The sequence below is a fragment of the Rhinolophus sinicus genome, linkage group LG10, assembly GCF_036562045.2.
Source record: "Rhinolophus sinicus isolate RSC01 linkage group LG10, ASM3656204v1, whole genome shotgun sequence".
Lineage (NCBI taxonomy): Eukaryota > Metazoa > Chordata > Mammalia > Chiroptera > Rhinolophidae > Rhinolophus > Rhinolophus sinicus.
The window spans coordinates 69,452,554-69,477,351 of NC_133759.1; the positions used below are offsets into that span (position 1 = coordinate 69,452,554).

Here is a 24,798-nt window from a genome sequence, read left to right on the forward strand (position 1 = left end):
CTCGCTACAAGGGGTAATGGCCCTTCCCGATGATCCGCCAGGCCGCCCACTCCTCCAGCCGCTTGCCATTTGCCCCCACAGCGAAGGGAACGGCATGCCCGTATCCAGGTCCGGATCCAGGAACCGAGGGGTCGAAACTACAGGGGTGGGATGAAACGCCGGCTGTCTGCCCATTAAGACACCAGGGCAACGGGGCGCGAGAACGCCTGCCCGGCCGGCCCCGCCCCAGGGCGCGCGCCCGCGGTGCCCAATCGGCCGTGGCCCGCCCCTTCCCCTCCCGCCCAACCAACAGCCACTTCCTGCCTCACTCCCAGCCAACCCCCACACTCCACGAAGAATAGCCCTAGGGGGCGTATGGGAAGGTGATTAGAGCGATGGCCACACTGACCAACCGCATTCCGGAGCTGGCGCGGTGGGGGCGGAACTTGGCACTAGCCGTAGCTACTCAGGAGCGAGGGGAGGACGTGGGGCCGGGTTTCGTGCGGGGGTGCTCGCTGGCGAGGTGCAGCGGCAGCCTAGGCCTCTCGGTTCTGCGGCACGTGACGGTCGTGCCGCCTCTGCTGCTGTCTCTCCTGCAGCGTGGGGCCAGGTGTGCGGGCAGGAGGAGGTGCGGGCGCCGCCGGCGGTCTCGGGGAGGCTCGAGGTGAGACTGGAGGCCTACGGGTGTCTTTGGGCCTGTGAGGACCCCGGGGGCCTTGGTGCGCGGCCCCGCGGCCGCCGAGGGGTCGGGCGTGGCCGGGGCCGAGGGGTCGGGCTGGGTTTCGAGGGCTCAGGCCCGGGCCGACGCTCGGCTCCGGCCGTGAGGGGCGAGCCTGAACCTGGGACGCCTTGGTTGGGGAGCCAGTCGCAGGCCGCGCCGCTGGGGTTGGGAGGCGTGGCAGGTGCCCTGAAGCCTCCCTCGACCTCAGCGAAAGCCAGCTTCTTTCTATGGCTTTGCTTGCAGGGCTCTCTCAGGCCTTTTGCTGACTGCCTGAGAAGCCTCGAGGTGGGCTGGAGTAACCGGGTATAGATCTGGAGTGGGATCGGGCTTAGTCACTACCCTTAGTAGTGGGAAAGGTGATATCGGACCGAGAGACAATATTTAGGACTAGTGTTACAGGTTCAATATTTGAAAATAAAACCGCAGGGCGAAGACTGGATCCTAGCACCCTGAAGAGAATGTGCTAGAACACGCAGTGGTTGAAAAACTTGTTTTAACATTTTCACCTGTTCCGGGGTGGGGTGAAACCCAGTCGCAAATTCACCGGACATTAAAAGCAGGGAAGCACCCAAAAGCTCACTGTGGCAGGTCGTTTGATAGTGGAGGAACAGGCAGGCCCAAAGCCATGAAATGACTGGCCCAAGGTCATACAGTTAATTTTATGATCACATTGGGATTATAGTTGAGGGCTAGGCAGTTTGCGTATTAAGGTTAAGGCCCTGTTTCATGGCCTTCATCAGCCATTTTTTGCTGTGTGAACTTGGGCAATTTACTTACCTTTTGTACCACGTTTCTCCCCAAGTGATTGGTATAATAATACCTGTTGGAGTTACTAGAATTAAATTAAGGTGTGTATAAAATAGGGCAAAGATATCTGATACATATTAACTACACAACAAATTTCTGCAATAAATTATAGTCTGATGCTGTTGGTCCTCCACACTGACAGACATCCTACTCTTAAAGTTGGTTAAGTCCCGTTTCCCATGGCCTGCAGTCATATTTATGGCAACGAGAGGAAAAAACTGGACCTAGTGGATCAACTGCTGAGCATGACACTGAATGCTGGTTGAGGGAAGTTAAACTGAGCTGAATATTAAAAGCTGAGGAGGACAAAGGTGAGCCACAGTTAAGTCTCATTTAGGAAATGGAACATTTTGCTTGATATTTTTAATAAGTAAAAGGTTTTTTTTTTAAGGGAAGAATTGTGTTGATATTTAAAACGGTTCTGTAGCTTAGTCTTTTTCCAGCAGTGTCTGAGGGTCATGAATAGAATCACTGCCATGTTGTACATACATTATAATTATACTTAGAACAGAGGTAGAGAACGGTGGGAGTTCTGCGCTCCAACCCCGGTGCACAAGCAAACAAGCCGGGTAACGATCATAAGAAGGCTAGGGTGAACTGCATGGGAGTGAATGTGTCCTGCAGCAAACATTTTCTGACATATTTGAAAATGGGTGTCAGCATCCCTCTACATCTTACTATCTTATCTTAACTCAACAGTGTCAACTAGCACATTATCTTCAAGGACCACAAAGGGTAAACGTTTTGACAAGTTGTTGCTGCAGTTTTGGCAATCAGGCTATTGCATCCTTTTTGTTACAGAGTTCACTATGCCCCACAAATAGCTTAAAGGGATGAAGTGACAGTTGGTAAGCATCAGTGCAGGCTCAAGAGACTTGCATTCCAGGCCCAGCATGGGTAACTAGCTTATGAAATACTTTGGTTAAACATCTTTAAAATGGAAATGAGAAGTCTTCTGTCTACCTTACCATTAGGGGGCTATTGGGAGGGACAGCTAGGATGACGAACATGAAATTACTTTGAATAGTGTAATGAACTGTGCAAACAACTGGCAGCTCAGAACAATTCCCAGGAAATACTAAAAGTGCCTAAACAGAGTTGTAAACTATGTGTAGCTTGCTGTTGAACTTTGTCAGGAAAGTGCTGGTTAAATGCTTTGTTTACTGCAACATAATGTACTTTTAAATTAAGCTTAATACTGAGCTGTGAAAATTGGAGAATTTTGTTTTCTAAAGAATTTAGACGATCTTCAGTATATTTTGAGTGTTCACATCTTAAACCTATGTAGTTTATAACGAAAAAGAATGTACTATGGAAAAATCAATTCTCATGTTGTCTGAAAAACAAAATTCAAAACTAAAGATAGTACGAATCTCTTTTTAAATGGATCAGCATTTACAATAAAGACCACTTGGAACTTTATATATGTTTTTCCCCTTTAAGTGCTTTTGTTTTTTGACTAGCACGTGGTAAAATCAGAAGGCACAAAAGGGTAGTAAAAGTAAAACAGTCTATCTGTGACCGGAATCAGATCTTTTAACTGCTTCCTTTCTAGTCTAAGATTGAACAATTTATTTGCCTTAAAACTCTAGAGCTTTAGAACCATTAAAATTTAAATGGCACCCCTTGGCAGCCATAGTAATAGAGCTCACTGCTGATACTGAGCATATGCTGTGAGCTGGGCACTTTCGTAAGCGCCTCACATGCATTTTGTTTATACCACAACCCTAAGAAGTATATAGTGATGTTATTATTCTCATTTTAGAGTTGAAGACATTGAGGCCCTGAAACGAGTAATTCACCCAGTATGCCAAGTTACTACCTAAGTAGTCGATGAGTTCCTGCTCATAAACAATACTGTATGTCTAACTGTGACCTTGGACAGTTTGTGTAACTTATGTGCTTAGTCTTAAATTCGTCCTGTGTCACATGGGTATGAAAGAACATCCTGGGATTTTTGTGAGGATTAAATCAGACAACCTAAGATATTTAAACCCAAAAAGACTTTAAAAAGATGAATGGGTAGCCTACATGAAAGATTGCCTCCTCACCTTTTGTTACATACTTCCTTTAAAAAAAAAAAATCACTTTTTTAAAAAAAACCAAGAACGTTAGCTAGATCATTTCTTCTATTCCTCTTTCTAATTTCTCATAGATTGAAGGAATTAGAGTTGGAATTTACCAACAGAGTCCCACAAAGAAAAGCCCAGAACCAAATGGCTTCACTGGTGAATTCTACCAAATACTTAGGGAAGAATTAACACCAATCCTTCACAAATTTCCAAAAAAAAAAAAAAAAAAAATAGAAGAACAGGGAGAACATTTCCCTGCTCATTCTGTGAAGCCAATGATTATACCCCGATACCAAAGCCAGACAGACTTCACAAGAAAAGAAAGCCATAGACCAATATCTCATGAAAATAGATGCAAAAGTAGACACAAAGATAAAATACAAAAACTTTTATTTAATAAACTTAAAAATAATCTGAACCTCCATTTGTTTTAAAGATCTCTTTCTTTAACAGAATTGTTTTTTTCTTTAATAGGTCCCTTCAATAAGGGACCCTTAATTGAGGATAAAGCTTCTGCCTTTGAAGGTGACAAGTTTAATATTTCTTTAGTGTTTGCCCATTCCTAAAGTTGATCTAAATAGTTGTCTGAATTTGCTAAAATTTGATGCAGAATGTGTCTGTTTCTGTAGAGTATTTTGTGTTCAATTGAAGTTTCATGTACATTATTAAATGTGTATAGTAAATTAATATGGACTATCTTTTTTAGAATGTGTGCTGCGAACAGAATTATTAACCAAAAATAAATTTAGGAGAATTCATAAAGAAAAGTAATTTGTGACAAAGCAGGGGGGGAAATCGATAAACATGGACATTTCCATATCCAAATGTTAAGATTGTATATGCACTATTGCAAGGAAGAGTTAAAGAAGAAATCATATAATGTAATTGCAGGAAAGCGAGTTTTTCTTGTTATGCAAAATCATTCAGTTTTTGTTTTTTGTTTTTTAACTTATTTACTTTAAGTGTTTTTCCTGGACCCATCAGCTCCAAGTCAAATAGTTGTTTCAGTCTAGTTGTGGAGGGCGCGGCTCACATTGGCCCATGCAGGGATCTAACTGGCAACCCTGGTGTTAGAAGCATCGTGTTCTAACCAACTGAGCTAACCAGCCACCCCCCAAATCATTCAGTTTTGTTGAAATATGTTGGAGGAGTAGGCAGGCATATTAGACCTTTTGGTCCAGTATGAGAATTGAAAATGTACTCACTGGTTGTACTTCTGTGCGTCAAAGAACAAACCACTTGGGTATACCTATAAAGTACTAGATTCTGATGTCTATCTGATAGACTTTGTATTATCTTTGTATGTTTTCACAGCGAGCCTTTGAGTGAGTAGTACTATTATGCACGTAACATAAGGACAGAAGACTCTTGGAAGTTCAGTAAGCTGACCAAAGCCACAGAGAGGAGCAGGAGAGTCAGGGACCCAGGTTTCTCTGATGGGACAGATTATATATGTAATATATATATATATATATATATATATCATACTGCCTTGAGTATAAGGAACTAATTTTCTGAATCATCAGTTTTAAAATAGGAAACTTCCATCTCCAGAACGCAAGATAAAGTCACTCTTTTGAGTTAAGAGTGGGTTGAAATTAAGAGTAGATTAGATGCTCTTGAATCCTCCTGACCCTCCGATTTTGAGTGCTGGGCTTTTTCCCCTGTCCTTGGGAAATTTAGAAGCAAGTCCGAAATCATTTATATTGTAAGTGTATATTATACATGTGCATGTGTTTGGTTCCCGTGTTCTTGGCTTTGTGTACACTTGTCCATGTGATCCCAGAAGGTGGAGATTGATTTGGGTATAGGTAGATAATTATATTTAATTACTAAAAGCAAAGCCCTTATCAACTGGAAGAAAGGGAGAAAGACTTTACCTCTTCAAGTTTAAATTTCTAATCCAGCGCACATTTCTGAGTCTTCCTCTGTTGTTTTGTGCTTTAGAGGACCAGGTCAGTTTAAAGCTGGTTTCTAGACAACTTTGATCAAATTTAAAGAACCGTCTTCAATGATCCAATAATATATATATTTTTAAAAGCTGTTAACTTTGAAAAAATTACAGACCCACAAGAGATTGCAAAAATCCATTTTGACTATCACCCAGCTTCCCCCAATGGTAGTATCTTACACAACTATAGTACAATATCAAAAGCAGGAAATTGACATTGGGACAATCTACAGACCTTACTCAGATTTCACCAGGCTTTACATACCCTTGTGTGTACATAGTTCTATGTAGTTTTCTGTCAGTAATTCATTTTTGAAATTTTCACTCTCTTGGCATTGTTGTTTATAGAAGGAAAATAGTAGCATGAGTCTTAAGTAGTACTAGCAAACCTGTGTGCATTTTTTAACATTAGATAAAAGATAGATTATAATGAGTATTTTGATATTAACAAAAAAAGCCCAAAAAACTTGATTTTTAGAACTAATGTAGTAAATTCATAAAGTCTGCAAACATGGGCAAATATACACTGTCATCAAGGTCACCTTTAATCTGTAAAAAAAAAATGTTTATGTTTCCAGATTTCGTATGCCTGTATAGATTGAGCTCCTGAAGGTTAGAGACCAGTTCTTAAAAAAAATACTTATTATCGGGGCCGGACCGGTGGCTCAGGCGGTTAGAGCTCCATGCTCCTAACTCTGAAGGCTGCCGGTTCGATTCCCACATGGGCCAGTGGACTCTCAACCACAGGTTGCCGGTTCAATTCTTTGTGTCCCACAAGGGATGGTGGGCAGTGCCCCCTGCAACTAAGATTGAACAGGGCACCTTGAGCTGAGCTGCCGCTGAGCTCCCGAATGGCTCAGTTGGTTGGAGTGCGTCCTCTCAACCACAAGGTTGCCGGTTCAAGTCCCGCAAGGGATGGTGGGCTGCGCCCCTGCAACTAGCAACGGCAACTGGACCTGGAGGCGAGCTGCGCCCTCCACAACTAAGACTGAAAGGACAACAACTTGAAGCTGAACGGCACCCTCCACAACTAGGATTGAAAAGACAACAACTTGACTTGGAAAAAAGGCCTGGAAGTACACACTGTTCCCCAGTAAAGTTCTGTTCCCCTCCCCCAATAAAATCTTTAAAAATAATAATAATAATTATCTAGTTGGCGCTTATGGAATTGAACTCCATCAGCAAACTTGCATTTAGTGAGTTTTAGGCTCTCTGATGTGCATCAGATGCATTTTCTCCTTTGACTCCTTTGTAGCACAGAATTCCCACAGTTCAAGCCTGTGACTGCCAAAAAAGTCTTGAACTCTGCCACCCAACTTTTATCAAAAGCCCAGTTAAGAGATTTCTGGATGAGTATTTGAAGGATAAGCCATCTGTTCATTTCTCTAGAACATAAATATTGTAAGTTTTATTTTTAGATCAAGGTCTACATCAACAGAAATCGGAACTTGGCATTTACAGCATTGGCCCCCATAGTATTGGTTTTACTGACTTAGCCTTTGCTTACATAAGGGATATCATTATAAGAAAGCCACACAAAACTCACATTGCATATAACAAGGATATTTTTGAGAAAAGTTGTCCACTTCTGTAGATTCAAAGATATTAAAAGATTTTCAGGTTTGTCGTTGGTTTTTAACACATTAATTAATTTTTTTTTAGAGGGTTTAAATTTACAGAAAAATTGTGATAGCACACAGAAGTCCCAAATATTCCACATCCAGTTTTCTCTGGTAACATCCCACATTATGATCCATTTCTTAGAATTAATGAACCAGTATTGAAACATTATTAACGAATGTCCATATTTTATTCAAATATCATTAGTTTTTAATTGAATGTATTAAGGTATCATTGGTTAATAACAGAATTTTCAGGGGTACAGGATTATAATTTGACATCTGTGTGTCTCTACTGCGTGCTTGCTTTGATTTTTCATTGCTGGCTGTCCTGGAGCCCTATGCCTATAGTACAGTAATTAGTGATTTGGCCAAGACTGGAGTTTAAATGGGCCCACTGTGAGAGTCGGATAGCCCTGAGTCACCTAGTTATGAGTTACACATCCACCCAGCATTTGCATCCCAGCTGCTGTAGAGTTCAAGGTAACAATCTGGCAGTTATAAAAAGTATGAGAGAAAGAGAAAATGGCTCCTAAAAGTAAACCAGAAAATGAAGTGCTTCAAGAAAATAATTGCTTTCAAGCAGCAAATAACAGTTGGGGGGGGAACTGCTATAATGTCACTCAGGAATGCAAGAACCCTTGCCCTAGAGGAGCTAATGCATCTTAATGAGCAGGGACTGGGAAGTAGAAGGGAATATAGGAGATGCGGTAAATGTTTCTCAGTACAGGACAGCGTGACTTGGTTTAAAGGTAATATCTTGATTCACTTGTATGCTTGAGCATTCCTAATCTAGGGACCACCTGATCTGTAGTTTGGGGGAAGTTGACAGGACGGTGTGTTTGTTTTTTAAAAACATTTACTGTTGAGCCACTTGTTACATATTTCCTCTTGATAATCTTAGAAACAGTGGGTAACAAAGAAGCAAGTATGCCTTCTGTTTAGGATTGTGTAAATGTGAAGACAAATGAAGACTTAAAAAGTGACAAAACCCTACGAAATCCTCTTACACCTTAAAATACGTGGAAAATCATTTTGTGTCTTTAAGACAAAAACAGTATAGAATTACCAGACCAGGTAGGGTGCACTGTATTGGGAGATAGGAACCTTGGCTTTGGATCCAGATTCTGCCAGTATCTGATTTTTGGCAAGTTAATTTCTGGACCTCAGCTTCCTCTCACAAAAGGAGAGTTAGACTAGGTTCCAACAGTACGCGCACATTTCAGCCCAAGGATTTTTGGGGAGGAGTGGGAAGATCAACCATTTGAGGCATAATAGTAGAATATCCTTTTTTTTCTTTTTTTATAAACTAATTTTTAGAACAGTTTTAAATATACAGAAAAATTACGGAAATAGTACAGAGGATTCCCATATAACCCACACCCAGTTTCCCTTGTTAACAACTTATATTAGGAAAGTACATTTATTACAGTTAATGAACCAATATTGATACCTAATTACTAACTAAAGTCCATATTTAATTCAGATGCCCTTTGTTTTTACCCACTGTCCTTTTTCTGTTCCCGGATCCACATTACAGTATGTCTCCTTAGGCTCCTCTTGGCTGGTACAGATTTTCAGGCTTTCCTTGTTTTTGATGACTTTGACATTTTTGAGGACTACTGGTCAGGTTATTTTGTAGAGTGTCCCTCTATTGGGATTTGTTTGATGTTTTCTCATGATTAGACTAGGGATATGGATTTTGGGGAGGAAGACCACAGAGGTTAAAGTACTGTTTTCATCACATTGTATCAAGGGCACATACTATCAACATGACCTGTCACTGTTGATGTTGACCTTGATCACCTGGCTAAGGTGTGTTTGCCAGGTTTTTCTGTAAAGTTTGTTTCTCCCCCTTCCCATCTGTCTGGCCTCTGGACAGAAGTCAGTATGTGCAGCCCACACTGAAGGAGTGGGGTGTTAGGCGCCAATGCCTTGAGAATGGAGTAGCTACAGACATTACTTGGAATATTTCTGCACAGGAAATTTATCTTCTCTCCCATTTATTTATTTACCTAGTCATACCTATCAGTGTAGTTTATGGGCATTTATTTTATACTTTGGCATGATCTAATACTAAATGCTCGTACTGTTCCCACTTTGGCCGTTCGGAGTCCTTATGTTCAGTGACACAGTCCCCATAATTGTGGGCCTTTTGTTTTATCTTTTTTGAACGTTCTTTCCTTTCTGGCGCTACAAGATACGTCAGGCTCATGTTGTATATTTTCTGCCCTGATTCTAGAATCCGGTGTTTCTCCAAGGAGCCCCGTTTCCTTTTATTGGAGATGATTAGAAACCAATATCCCAGTACCAGGTGTATTTATTGCTACTGGGGTGTAGTTTCTTCTAGGCCCTCTCAGCTGACAGGACAAGGAAATACATGTGTGTAAACTAACTGGTATATATGCACATATCTATAAGTATTTCTGTATGTAACCCTCTGTATTAAGCAAAACATGATTTCATTCTGATGTCTCCAGCTCTTGCCCATTACCGTGTGGATTACCCTGGCCTCTTTCTCTTGCTTATCTGTAAATTCCCACATCCAACATGAAAATGGCTTCCACCATTTCTTTACTTAATAATTCCATTCCAATATACATGTATCTCAGCATTGGGATTGTTAACCTTCACACTCAACGTGAAACAACTATCAGCTAAGAAAAGTGCTATCGTATGGTCTGGTTTTACAGATTGTACTCACTTCCAAAGTGACTTTGCTCAGCATCTTTTCCCTTCACCTTAAGTGAAGTTGTTTCATATATCTGTAATACAGTTCGATTGTTTTGTCACATCCTGCATACTGTCCTTGGATCACTCGAACTCCTAGATGATTTTTAAATTTTTTCATACATTAAGATTCCCTCTTTGTGCTGTAAAGTTTTATGGGTTTTGACAAATGCATAGTGTCATGTATCCATAATTATAGCATCGTACAGATTAGTTTCACTGTGCTTATCAACCTGACCCCTGCCCGATCCTCTGGCAACCACTGATCCTTTTACTATATCTAGAGTTTGCCTTTTTCAGAATGCCATGTAATTGGAATTATATAGCATGTTGCCTTTTCAGACGGGGTTCTTTCACTTACCAGTATGCGTTTAAGATTCATCTAAGTCTTTTTGTGGCCTGATAGCTCATTTCTTTTAATTGCTGAACCAGTATTCCATTGTGTGGGTGTCTTACAATTTGTTTATTCATTCACCTACTGAGGAACGTTTTGGTTTCTTCAAGTTTGGTGTGATTATGGATAAAGCAGCTATAAACATTTGAGTGCAGGTTTTTGTGCATTTGTAAGGTTTCAGATCAGTTGGGTAAGTATCTAGGAGCACAATTGCTGGATATTATGGTAAGACTGTGTTTAGCTTCATAAGAAATTACCCAACTATCTTACGAAGTGTGGCTGCACCATTGTGCATTTTCACCAGCAGTGAGTTTCTGTTGCTTCACATTCTTGCCAGCTTTTTGTTTTTAATCTTAGCCATACTAATAGATGTATGGTGTTATCTCATTTTAATTTGCAGTTATGTAATGGCAAATGACGTGGGGCATCTTTTAATACGCTTATTTCCCATCTGAACATCTTCTTTTATAACGTGTCTGTTCAGATCTTTTGTCCATTTTTTAATTGGGTGGTTTTTCTTGTTGTTTGAGTTCTTTGTATATTTTGGAAATCAGTCTGATCAGATACGTATTTTATCAAATAGGCATTTTGCAAATTTTTTCTCTGGGTCAGATTTGTCTTTTAATTCTCTTACATGTTTTTCAGAGTTGAGGTTTTAAATTTTAATAAAGTCCAACTTACTGATTTTTTTCCCCATGTGTCTTGCTTTTGATGTGTTAAGAACTTGTTGTCAAACCCAAATCAGCTAAATGTTCTCCTGTGTGTTCTTCTAATGAGCATAATAGTGCAGTATCCTTTTTATATATACCTACCCAGTAGGTATGTGTTTATATTAATTTTTAATTTATATTAAATATGTAAAAATATATACCTTTTAAAAGGACTCCATTTGATACAAGGAGTATGGGTAGTACTGAAATGAGGGAAGATTTTGTTTCCTGATAATGTCAGATTTTCCGTAGCAAAGCAGAGTATTAAATTAAGATCACCTTAAAATACAGTCTTCAATTGTAAGTGTGGACAGGTCTCTAACAACACTTGGAACATTTAAGATGGCTTAATAGTGGCTCTTGGAACTACACCTGTTTATTGTCGCATTTTCTTGGGAGTATTGGCAAATTACAGTTGTTAAAACATCATAGGTAAAGCCAGCAGTGGCTGAGGCTTGTAAGTGCGCAGCTGTGAGAACCAATTTGTCACGGTTTGGCAATAGTTGTTCCTCATAGCTTTAACAACCCTCTGAATATTGTGAAAATAATGGGTGAGTAGCTGTGCGCTTACTTCTCTTACCTAAAAGAGTAGGTCTGCAACTCAGGGTGTAGGGGAAATGGTGGTGGGAGAGAAGTACACTTCTGGTTTGCTGCGGCTTTCTGTCTGTTCCTGACTGGCCTGTAGCCGCTGCGACCTGAAAACTTTTCCTTTCTAATGGGGTCATTCTGCTTCCCCCTGTGGGGATGCGTCCTCGCTCCCAGGTTCCTTGGTGCTGTGCAGTCACACCCTCCCTCTCGTTACCTCCCCTGAACACCCCCTATTCCAGCTCTGCCTGACTGGTCTTCCTGTCCTCTGTCACACCCCTCATTATTCAGCTACATAGTGACATTGGGTCTAGTAATAGAAATACAGGATTTGGAGTCTTTGACTCACTTATTAGTTGTGCTAATCAGTAGGTTATTCGAATTTCACTACGTCTTAGTTCTTAATGTGTAAAAACAAAATGAGAGTAATACCTCATGGGAGTCTTACATGAAGCAGTGTGTGTGAAAGTGCTTTATAAACTGGAACACAAAGTGCAAATGGACTGTTCATAAACCTCGATCACTAGTTCTCAAAGTGTGTTTCTGAGCCAGCAGCCTCAGCATCCCATGGAACTTGTTAGGAGGTGAAATCTGGGCCTTGGGCCCAGCCCAGACGGGCTCGGGGTAAGGCCCAGCAGCCTGCTTTAACAAGCCCCCAGGTGACACTGCTGCCTGTCTTACAGCATTATGCTTAAAAACCTAAGGACAGTTGTATTAGTCTGCTCTGGCTCCCATAACAGAATATCAGACTTAACAATAGAGATTTAAACACTAGAGACTTATTTGCTCACAGATCTGGTGGCTGAAGTCCAAGATCAAGGTGTCAGCAGGGTCCTTTTCTGGTGAATACTTTGTCTTTGCCTAGCAGAGAGCTGCCATCTCTGTGTCGTCACCGGACTTTCCTCTGCAAGCACTCTTATGTGGACTCCAGTCCTCCTGGAGTAGGGTCCCACCCTTAGGATCTCTTTGAACTTAATTACTTCCTTGAAGGTCCTACCTCCAAATACAGAGGTACTTGGTTTTCTAACGTAATCCATTCCGGAAGCCCAAGTTCTGAAATGTTCGAAAACCGAGGCACGGTTTCCCCATAGAAAGTAATGCAAAATGGATTAATCCGTTCCAGACCTTTAAAATCAACCCCTAAAACTGCAAATTTAGCATGAATTTTACTATCTAATGATACCATAGATCCATAAAATTTACGGCGTTCGTAAACCGAAATGTTCATCAACGGAGACGTTGGAAAACCGAGGTACTACTGTATAGTCACATTGGGAGTTAGGGCTTCAACATATGAATTAGGGCAACGTGATTCAGTCCATGACACCAGTATATCAGCAAATTAAAAATTATTGAGAAAACAATCAGTCCTGTCCTTTTTAAAGGTAAGTATAGCTGACTGGACCATCTCCCTGACTAGCTTTTCCTTGTGCAAGTCTTCCAGCACCAATACTTGGCCCTAATTAATCCTGTGGTTTTGTGCTTTACTTAATTACTGCTGGTTTGACCACATTTTGTTTTACTTTTAAAAAGTTGTAACCATATGTTGTTTTAGCTATGTTTTGGGCTAATTTAGTTTGTAGCTTATCCCTGGGAATCCAACCACCATTTACAGCATGGCTTCTGTGAGAGAGAGAACTTGGGAGTTGTGTAGAGTTGATTTAGATAAAAGTGTTGAATCAGCCTGTGTGGCTTTAGAGAACCTCTTGTAGTTGTAAATAAACAAAGCCATATTGCTACGCCAAGTATATTATTTTGACGGCAGACAATAGGAGTCTTTCCAGTGAATAAAAGATTGCTGGTATTTTGCACATATGTAAGAAACCATAGCAGAATGTTGACATAGAGCGTTTCTTCTAAAAAATACCAGTTCCCAGAAAGGTTGGTTTTATTGAGCACTTTTGTTTTATTGAGTTCTAAACATTTAGAAATCTAGCGAACTTGACCTTCTTCCATTTTTGTGAACACAGTCCTAAGATGCTAGATACACCAAATGATACACGGAAGTCTAGTTCTGTGTGCTGAGTTACTCACTTTAAAGGGTTAGGGTTTACAAGGAGTTAGGCATTGAATTCAGCATTAGAATAACTGTTTACACTTTTCCTATACACGTAGTTGGTCAGATGGCAGCCATGGTTGTGAATTGGGGCCATTGAAGTTGATGAACGAGCTCCGACTTCAGTTTTTTCTGTTTTTCTTTGTTTTTGCCTGAGAAACAAAGGTCTCCATTGTAAACAAGAGACCAAAAAAATTAAGCCCTTTTTTAAAACTGTGGTGAACACACGTATCATATGATTTGCCATCTAAGTGTATAGTTCAGTGGCATTAAGTACACTCACATTAGTGTGTACCTGTCACCTCCATTTCCAGAACTCTTCATCATACAGAGTTGGAATTCTGTACTACATACTACCATGTTTTGTGCATCCATGTGGCTCAGTTCCTGTGGTCCTTGGAAAGAGGACCCCCAACCACCCATGAGAGTCTAACAACAATACTAAAGGCACTTAAGTGTTTAGAAAATAAGAGAGAAAAGTAGCTGGTCCTTGGTTTAATATTTTTTGTTGTTGAGTCTTAAAACACTCATTTAAAACTATATCTACACTTGATCTTTGCACAACAGCAGCAGTATCTGTGTTAAGTAATGTGAGGCTAGTGTCTAATTTCATTGTAATGTTTTAATCAGTGCTCATTATAAATTAATACATGAAAGGGGCTTTTGCCCATTGTCAGGCTTTTTACAAATGCAAGAGGTTAGTTTGAAATTGTATTTGAACATTCTAGATCTGTGTAGCTAACATATTCTGTGAGGACAATTGTTTGAGTTTTCTTTTGAAATTTTCTTGAAATTGAATCTTTTGACTAACTTATTTTAGGAAAACGCCTGAATCTCTCTGGGCTTTCTTTATCTATAAAATGAAATATTCCCAATAAAATTCCTTTTAGCTCTAATTTGAAAGCCTTAATTTAAAATAAGAGAGGGGTTCGTGGTCTTCACACAATTTTTAAAAGGAGGTGATACATTTGACTTTCTTTACTCTTTTTCTATGTAGATCATGGAAGGGAAGTGGTTGCTGTGTATGTTCTTGGTCCTTGGAAGTGCTGTCATTCAGGCTCACGAGGGACATGACGACGATGTGATTGATATTGAGGATGACCTTGATGATGTCATTGAAGAGGTAGAAGACTCGAAACCGAAAGCAGAGACCAGCACTCCTCCATCTCCCAAGGTTTGACGTGGTCTTTGAATCTATTTGCCTTACTTCTTGAGAGAATCAGAGGGTGAAGATACATTTGCATCCTTTTCAGAGGGAGAGCAAATCTGCTAAAATACTTACTGATCTCTCTGGCAGCCTTTGTTACATCTTGCCAAAGATAAATTATATGGATTGAATTCAAGGACCAGCTATGAAAGTTTTGTGATAATGGGAAGCAAACCAAGAGAATAAATCCTACTAAGAAAGGAATGTTGTTGAAAATGTCAATTCTCAATTCATTTTTACATTTAACACAGGTCACCTACAAAGCTCCCATTCCAACAGGGGAAGTGTATTTTGCTGATTCCTTTGACAGAGGAACTCTGTCGGGGTAAGTGTCTCTTACGGGGGAAAAAAATCTTAGAGGCAAACATCATGTAAATAAGGTGGAATACTAGATTTCTTTAAGTATAGCATCTTACATAGTGAAATGTCTAATTTTTGTGTCCCCTGTTGATGCCTGTTTGGGAAAGTCATCTTTTAAAGAGGTGGTTCTCACTCTCATTCTCCCTCCTCTTCACCGTACGTTTTGTTTTTTGAGAAAAATTTTTTTCTCTTGAGCCTTAAAAAATGGTGGAATTTTTTCATGGGTTTGGTACTTCTTACCAGTTTGTGAATTGAGTACAATATCGCTACTTAAATATGGCAGATTTAAAAGTTGAAAGTAGAGTGGTTAAATAGGCAAGGAAGAGCTGAATAGTATTTCCTTTTTTTTAGTATTTATTTTTTTGTTGTTTTTTTTTAGGTTTTTTGTGTGTGTTTTTTAAGGAAAATAATAGTTTTTCCTAAATAGTATTTAATTGCTTTTATTAGTATTTACATTGCTTTTCACAGGTCAACTGTCATTTGGATCTTAATGTTGGGGTTTGTCTTAATTATAGGTGGGTTTTATCCAAAGCCAAGAAAGATGACACTGATGATGAAATTGCCAAATATGACGGTGAGATTTAAATTTGATTTAAATATAATAACACATTGAGGTTTGAAGTGTTTCCATGGTATCGCTTAAGACTAGTTTAAAAGGAGTATATATACATTTTAAGATTTTTCCTTAGAAGTTTTGCTGTCTTTATGTGTTCCATTATGTTTTATAGGGTTAGACCTGTCTCTCTCAGGCCATAAAATAGACATGTAATTTATCAGCTGTGCTGTTGTATGTTGGAAGTGGAAGGTCTTTTCTAGGCATTAGTAAAATAAATATGCTACAGGTTTTTAAAAACCATATCCTAATATTTGTCAAATATATGTGTGTTTAATATTACTAGGCCAGCTCCCATAGGTACATGGAATATATTAAAATATGCCAGTATGATATGCTTGCACAACTTGGAGTTTTGTTTGTTACCATTTAAACATCCTTCAAGGTATAGTTCAGGAGTGGACCTTTTTGTGTATATTTTGTAGGAAAATGGGAGGTAGATGAAATGAAGGACACAAAGCTTCCAGGTGATAAAGGACTTGTACTGATGTCTCGGGCCAAGCATCATGCCATCTCCGCTAAACTGAACAAGCCCTTCCTCTTTGATACCAAGCCTCTTATTGTTCAGTAAGTGAAGCACGTCTTCTATAGAAGCTTTCTAGGAAGGGTGATCTCAGAAGTCATTATCAAACTATGAGAATTATTGTGTTACAATACGGATTTTTTAGTGTATTTAAGCATCCTGTAATCTAATACTTTTTCCTACCCAATAAATTATTTTGAAAGAAACTGCATAGTCTTCCTCTTGATAGCAAATGAACTTCTGGACTTCGCAAAAAATACTTGCTGGAAATCTGCATTAAGCTTTCATTTTATTTTACTTATTTTGTGTGTGTAGGGGGAGGGGATTGGGAAGCCATTCAAAAGTAACAGAATATGGAATCTTTCTTGAGGATAAATATACGACCTTTGATAAAACCTGTGACCAAGATGGGGAAAGGGGAAATCAATAAGAAGTTTGATCTTTCAAAGTGCCATATGGTTTTCTGCTTTTCTCTCTGAAATTAGGTATGAGGTTAATTTCCAAAATGGAATAGAATGTGGTGGTGCGTATGTGAAACTGCTTTCCAAAACCCCAGAACTCAACCTGGTGGGTACTTCCTATTTCTTTATGTGGCCATCCACAATTACCTTTTAAGAGTCTTAGAGAAACGGAAAGAAAATTTTGTAAGACCTGTGAAAATAAAGGCCTCTTCTGTTGTTGAAATATTTTAGATGGTAGGGAATAATGACTGACATTTCTGTGCTTTTAATTTGAAATGTGAATTTCAGAGCTGTTCTGTCTTATCCCTGGTTTCTGTTCTGTGTAATTGTTAGTTGTAGCAAACGTATTTCTTTGTTTTATGAAAGAAGCAGTAACTATCTAGATATATATGCATTATTTTTCTCATGTAAAATTTCCTGGTAATTGCTGGTTATTCCTTTTCACTGGTATTTAGATGAACCTCATAAACAAACCAGCTTTCCCTGTAATGTGATACTAATTTATTTGGGATTTTATAAAAGGACGTAACACACTTTTGAAAAGTTATTTGAACACTTTGATTTACTTAAAATAATCCATTTTTATTTCTGAAGGACGAGTTCCATGACAAGACCCCTTACACGATCATGTTTGGTCCAGATAAATGTGGAGAGGACTATAAATTGCACTTCATCTTCCGCCACAAAAACCCCAAAACAGGCATTTATGAAGAAAAGCACGCTAAGAGGCCAGATGCAGATCTGAAGACCTATTTTACTGATAAGAAAACACATCTTTATACATTAAGTAAGGAAAACCTTTAATTTGGGGGTTTTATGGCCCTACAGGTTTATCATTCGCTTAGATTGCACTCCTGGAGAAGACTCAATCAAGCCTGCAAATCAGAGTCTCTATTGACTTAGTATCTTAGTGGTGAAATGAGCTTCATTTCTCAGCACGAAAAAAAGTTTCTCTTCCAGTTTGAATTGAGAATTGGGGTTTGAAGCAATTTTATGTTCCATAAAGAGCTTCTTCACTGATGCCCTCATTTCTACACTTTGTTTATTTTCTTGTTGATAAAATGTTAAGTCACAGGACATACAGTAGAAATATATGCAGTATTTTCAAATTACCTTTTAGTTGAACTTTGCTTGGATGCTCCAACACCTGGACAGTTGAGTTTAATCATTTGGACATTGAAATGGATTTTTTTTATTTTAATGAAGCTTTTTCTGCTGGTTTGAGATCACATAGAGACATGCCTCTGAAAGAATAAAATAACCTTTTTTCTTTTTTTTAAATTTATTGCGGTGACAATTGTTAGTGAAATTACATAGATTTCAGGTGTACAATTCTGTATTACATCATCTATAAATCCCATTGTGTGTTCACCACCCAGAGTCAGTTCTCCTTCCATCACCATATATTTGACCTTTTTTCTTTATGTAACAAAGTAATACATATTCAATATACAAATTCAGAAGATAGAAATAAATATAAAGACATTCAGAATTATCTGAAATACTAACATTGTGATATGTGTTTAGCCAGTTGTGAATAAACACGTGTACATGTATAAACACATGTAATTTTTCATTGAAAGTTAAACATCCTATATTTCACTTGCTCTCTTAACTTTACAAATGTGAGAATACATATTGATAACACTGCTACCTTCATCACCATTGAGAGCAATGGCATAGTATTCTGTTGTCTTCTATAGTACCATGTTTCCCCGAAAATAAGACCTAGCAGGACAATCAGCTCTAATGTGTCTTTTGGAGCAAAAATTAATATAAGACCCGTTTTTATTTTACTATAATATAAGACTGGGTCTTATATGATATATGATATGATATACCAGGTCTTATATTAATTTTTGCTCCAAAAGACGAATTAGAGCTGATTGTCTGGCTAGGTCTTGTTTTCGGGTAAATATGGTATTTAGAAGTGCTGTGACCCAGTCAGTTGCCAATGAGACATTTAGGTGTGGGATCCAGACTTTAGCCTAAGTCACACTTAAGATGCCTTTATGGATTTAAAATTGTGTTTTTTCATTCTCCATTGGACTCCAAAAGTACAACCATACGTAGACATGTGGTTTAATAAATAAAAAGGTTCGTGTGATTTGAAATTTTGGTGGCAACTCAAAAAGTGAGGAAATGGACCTTTTCTACTGGGATGATTATAATTATAAATTTATTTGCCTATTGACTGGTGTATAACCATTTGTGTCAGGCCAGTATTACATTAGTTTATGTACCTTTGGGTTTTTGGATGTTTTTTATGTCCTTAAATGAAGTCTTAGTGTTTTAAATTTTATCTGTTTTAATTCCTAAAGATCTGAGCTTGTAGGATTTACAGATAAGGAAAAGAGGATTAACTGGCCGAAGGCCCCAAGACCCTGTTCTGATTCTGTTGCCTGAGGTCTTTACTCTGTGCTTCCTTCCGCTTCTGTTAGAAAAATAGTCTTTTGTTTTGTGGTAACTTGTGGTAAGGAGAGCTTGGAATAAGTGGTTAGTTAACTCTTTAAAATTGTATTTAATTGTTTTTCAGTCTTGAATCCAGATAATAGCTTTGAAATATTAGTGGACCAGTCTCTTGTGAACAGTGGAAATCTACTAAATGACATGACTCCTCCTGTAAATCCTTCACGTGAAATTGAAGACCCAGAAGACCGGAAGCCCGAAGATTGGGATGAAAGACCAAAAATACCAGATCCTGATGCTGTCAAACCAGATGACTGGTGAGTCTTTGAGTACAGCAGAGCATTTTGTGTATTCCATATGGCTTGAACAGCTGAATGTTGATTGAGATCTGATAATTTCAGTAATCTGTGATGCAGTCAGTCTAAATAAATGGTAGGAAAACTATAGACCACTGTAGCTGAAAGGGGGCCATATTGATCACCTGGATTGCCTCCACATTTTGCAGTCAACAAAATGCTGAAATTGATAAGAGTTTGCTTGTGGCTGACACGGTTGGTTTGTGGCAAAACCTTGGGTCTCTTGGCCTGGCCTTTCCAGTGCTTCTACCGTGTTTCCCCAAAAAAAAGACCTACCCGGACCATCAGCTCTAATGTGTCTTTTGGAGCAAAAAGTAATATAAGACCCGGTCTTATAATTATAATACAATATAATACCGGGTCTTATATTACTTTTTGCTCCAAAAGACACATTAGAGCTGATGGTCCGGCTAGATCCTATTTTGGGGGAAACAGGGTGTGAATTCACATTGAAGCTAGAGTCCTGAAGTTTTAAATTTTAATTTGAAAAATAGTCTTCCTATTTAAACAAAATTCGAGATATCTCTGCTCTGTGCTGGGTGGTGGAATCCAAAGCCACAGGACCCCAGCTGCCCACACAGCTCCCAGTTCTGTTGTGAGGCAGGTGAATGAAGTTGGCATGCATATGTGAGTGGTCTAATAGTAGGTGTTACTCAGTGACCAAGGCACCAGGTGTACTGAATCCAGGGATGTTTTCTTAGAGCAGCGCCAATCAAATTGAGACTAGGAAGTGGGGAGAGTTAACTATGTGGTGAAGATGGGAAATGGTGTTCCTGGTTGAAGAACTTGAGGTGTTAAAGCAGAGGAGAGCAGGAGTGAGCTCTATATGTGTGAGGGCAGTGGGGTACATGTGGCCTTTGATGTAGGGGACAGACTGGGGAGTGTCTTGTATGTGACCATGTGTGAAGTCGATACAGTGACTTTGGGAAATGTCAGAAAGTGAACAAGCAAATGATACAGCGGATCTTCATTTGTAAAGGTATCCCCTTAAGCTTGGCAGTGAAATTCTAGTTGATATTTTTCCTTCCTTAAAATTAAAATATGGGTACCTGAACTTTTATGCTACACCTTGTGTAAATGCCAAGTTTATTTGTGTATTTGGTGAACATTAGTTTTGGACTCAGCCTTGTTGTTCAGTATTGTGTTCCTTAACTAGCTGTTTTATTTTTTTATTTTTTATTTTTTTTAAAGATTTTACTGGGGAAGCGGAACAGGACTTTTATTCCAGGACTTTTTCCAAGTCAAGTTGTTGTCCTTTCAGTCTTAGTTGTGGAGGGCGCAGCTCAGCTCCAGGTCCAGTTGCCGTTGTTAGTTGCAGGGGGCACAGCCCACCATCCTGGAAGTCGAACTGGCAACCTTGTGGTTGAGAGCCCACACTCCAACCAACTGAGCCATCCGGGAGCTCAGCGGCAGCTCAGCTCAAGGTGCCGTGTTCAATCTTAGTTGCAGAGGGCGCTGCCCACCATCCCTTGCGGGACTTGAGGAATCAAACCGGCAACCTTGTGGTTGAGAGCCCACTGGCCCATGTGGTAATCGAACCGGCAGCCTTCGGAGTTAGGAGCACGGAGCTCCAACCGCCTGAGCCACAGGGCCGGCCTAGCTGTTTTATTTTGAGGGTGAGGGTGTGAATGTTGCGCTTAAAAGGGTCAGCTAAAATGTTATACAAGTTCAGTTCTCACACAATTAATTTAAAATAGCATAGTTCAAAAATAAGCATAATTCTGAGCAAGGATAGATGATGTCCTTGCTTTCCAACTAAAGTGGCACCATCTTGCAGCAACTGTGTGAAACTTTAAAAGTAGGTACTTCTTCATGAACTCTTATTTTGAGTTGTAATTCACATACTAAAATCTACCCCTTTAAATTGTACAGTTTAGTGACTTAGTGTACTTTCATTGTTATGCAACCATCACCACTGTCTAATTCCAGAACATTTTTATTACCCAGAAAGAAACCTATCCCCATTAAGTAGTCGCTCCCTATTTCTACATTCTCTACTTTCTGTCTATGAATTTGCGTATTCTGCACGTAGAATAACTTGTGACCTTTTGTCTGGCTTCTTTCACTTAGCATAATGTTACCAAGGTTCATCCATGTTGGAGCATTATCAGTGCTTCATTCCTTTTTATGACTGAATAAATAGTCCATTGTGTGGATAATACCAGTTTTATTTATCCATCTCTTAGTTGATTGACATTTAGGTTGTTTTCCTTTTTTGGCTATGGTTTTAAGTAATGCTTCCATGGGCATTCCTATACAGGTTTTTGAGTGGTTATACATTTTCATTTCTCCTAGGTATATACTTAGGAGTGGAATTGTGGGTCATACAGTATCTCTGTGTTGAACTTTTTGAGGAACTGCCACACTGTTTTCTACAGTGGTTGTACCATTTTGCTCTCCCACCAGCATGTATGAGGGTTTCGTTTTCTCCACAACCTCACCAACACTTGTTTTTGTCAGTCTTTTTTTATTATAGCCATCCTTAGTGGGTGTGAGGTGCCATCTTATTGTGGTTTTGATTTGTATTTTCTCGATGGCTAATGATGCTGAACATCTTTTCATGTGCTTTTTGGGCATTTGTATGTCTTTCCAAATTATTTGCCGTTTTTTAAATTGGGGTGTCTCTTTATTATTGATTTGTAAGAGTTCTTTATATATTCTGGATACTCAGCCCTCATTAGATAGATGATTTACAAATAATTTCTAGGAAGAATTTTAAGTTTGGAGATTAAGATCTAAATATTTTTAGATTGCCCTGTTGGCACCGCACTATGATTCTCTGGCCAGTGTTGTTGTAACTGGCTTTTTCTTGTGTGTTTAAGGGATGAAGATGCCCCTGCTAAGATTCCTGATGAAGAAGCCACCAAGCCTGACGGCTGGTTGGATGATGAGCCTGAATATGTAGCTGACCCAGATGCGGAGAAGCCAGAGGATTGGTGAGTGCCTTAGTCAGCTATTTAAATGACAGGCTCCTTATTGACGCAACTAACAGTTTATACTCGAGTACCGCCAGGTGCCCAAACTTAAGTGTAGAGCTCAACAGATTTAATTATATTTTCGTATCTCTTTTCTAAATTTTTTATTGGGGAATATTGGGGAACAGTGTGTTTTTCCAGGGCCCATCAGCTTCAAGTCATTGTCCTTCAATCTTATTTGTGGAGGGCGCAGCTCAGCTCCAAGTCCAGTTGCCGTTTTCAATCTTTAGTTGTAGGGGGCGCAACTCACCATCCCGTGGGGGAATTGAACTGGTGACCTTGTTTCTGACAGCTCGCGCTCTAACCGAGTCATCTGGCCGCCCCTCTGGCAGCTCGTTGTCTTCAGTCTAGTCGAGGAGGGCGCAGTTCACTGGCCCATGTGGGATTCGAACCGGCAACCCTGTTCAGAGCTCGCGCTCCATCCAACGGAGCCATCCAGCCGCCCCTCGTGTCTCTCTTTTAACGTTGTGAAAACTCCTTGTTACTAGAAATGCAGAAACGAGATGATGCTCATAGTATGACACTGAAAGCATTCTTACAGGCCTTCGAGGGAGCCGGGGATGGCAGTTCACAATCCTGCATCACAGAACCTGTTTGTAATTGGTTTATGTCTCCACAGGGATGAAGATATGGATGGAGAATGGGAGGCTCCTCAGATTGCCAACCCTAAGTGCGAGTCGGCCCCTGGGTGTGGTGTCTGGCAGCGACCTATGATTGACAACCCTAATTATAAGGGCAAATGGAAGCCCCCCATGATTGACAATCCTAACTATCAGGTGTGTGCCCTGGATGTGCTTCATTGATCTGCTTGTGTTCAAATAGAGGTTTTCTCTGCAGTGAGGCCACCAGGTTGATCACTATTTTCAAGCTATTGAATTACAAAGTAAACTTCATAAATTAATGTGTTCAGTGTTGAAAAGATAAACCTAGAAACTAGAAAGAAGAGCTTTCATAATTGCTTTGTAACTATGTTTAAAAGCAAAGAAAGAAAATGGCCGACTTGCAATTTGGGCACCCTGCTATCGTGTGGTGCGGTGCTGCAGCTACAGGATGCAAATTGGCAATCTGTGTGGTGGGGTGGATAGGGGACTGGGAGTCGGTTTCCCAACCACCAGTCAGCTCGTTGCTTGACTTCAGTATCTTGAACTGGAGAAAGACTGTGAGGTTCAAATGAGATGATGAGAATACAGGTAGTGATGTTATAAAGCTTCATGTTTACTATGGATGTGTAATCACTCAGACCCTGGCCTCGTTTCTGTTTCCATCCTAGTCAAATGATTTATAATCATTAATTTCCACTTTGTTGCACTTCAAAATGTAAGGTTTAGGTCTGTGTCTATGCATATGCCATGTGTATACTTTTCTGTTTTAAAATGTATTTTTTAATTGTGCAGTCAAACAGTAAGGTTAAAAACTGCCCTTTAAAAACACTGCCCTTTGCCTCTTCTGTTGACGGCCATTTAGGCGGGTGGCCGTTTTCTGCTTGTTGAGTCCTTGGTGCAGTATCATCCTTGTACATGTCTGGGTGCACGTGGTGGCCGTTTCTCTAGGTAGTTACCTCGAGATGAAATGGCTTGTTGACCACGTACATTTTAAATCACCACTAAAGAAGTCTACACCCACATATGCTCCCACTTCCACGAGGAAACTAGCTGCTAAGACTAGATAGAGGCTGTTGGGATGTGCCAGGCAGAGTGAGGTGTTGATTTGAATCAAGGTGGATGTTACTAGAAATGGAAAGCATTTGGAGTCCAGACATCTTAGAGGCAGAGTATATGGGCTTAAACATTAGCATTTATTGTTTTCTTCCTGTTACTCAATTAAATTTCACAAAGTTGGCACTTATCTTCATTTATCATGCAGAATTCATCTTAATTCTTATTTAGGTTAACCGTAAATTGTGTTGATCATTACCTGAATTATTTTTAAAAACATTTTTCTCTAGGGAATCTGGAAACCCCGGAAAATACCAAATCCAGATTTCTTTGAAGATCTGGAACCTTTCAAAATGACTCCTTTTAGTGCTGTTGGTTTGGAACTGTGGTCCATGACCTCGGACATTTTTTTTGACAACTTTATCGTTTGTGGCGATCGAAGAGTAGTTGATGACTGGGCCAGTGATGGATGGGGTCTGAAGAAAGCTGCCGATGGGGCTGCCGAGGTTTGTGCTGGCTGTTTCTTGAGCATTTATACTAGTAATTACAGGTAACTAGTTGCTACTTTTGTGAAAACCTATCTTTTAGGGTTTGTCTTTTCCCTTATTTGGGCAT

The 24,798-nt window shown here is 39.7% G+C and overlaps 1 protein-coding gene across 1 annotated transcript in view; it reads left to right on the top strand.

Annotated features, from left to right (window-relative positions):
• The first annotated feature begins 340 nt into the window (after window positions 1–340).
• CANX (calnexin) overlaps window positions 341–24,798 on the top strand; it is a 30,578-nt gene continuing 6,120 nt past the window's right edge. The window contains exons 1-11 of the mRNA XM_019716979.2: window positions 341–643; window positions 14,622–14,798; window positions 15,083–15,156; window positions 15,707–15,765; window positions 16,230–16,371; window positions 16,813–16,894; window positions 17,383–17,575; window positions 19,325–19,514; window positions 22,376–22,489; window positions 23,148–23,304; window positions 24,474–24,689. Coding sequence (XP_019572538.2) covers window positions 14,625–14,798; window positions 15,083–15,156; window positions 15,707–15,765; window positions 16,230–16,371; window positions 16,813–16,894; window positions 17,383–17,575; window positions 19,325–19,514; window positions 22,376–22,489; window positions 23,148–23,304; window positions 24,474–24,689 — 1,401 coding nt within the window. The 5' untranslated portion in view covers window positions 341–643; window positions 14,622–14,624. The remainder of the gene's footprint in view (window positions 644–14,621; window positions 14,799–15,082; window positions 15,157–15,706; window positions 15,766–16,229; window positions 16,372–16,812; window positions 16,895–17,382; window positions 17,576–19,324; window positions 19,515–22,375; window positions 22,490–23,147; window positions 23,305–24,473; window positions 24,690–24,798) is intronic.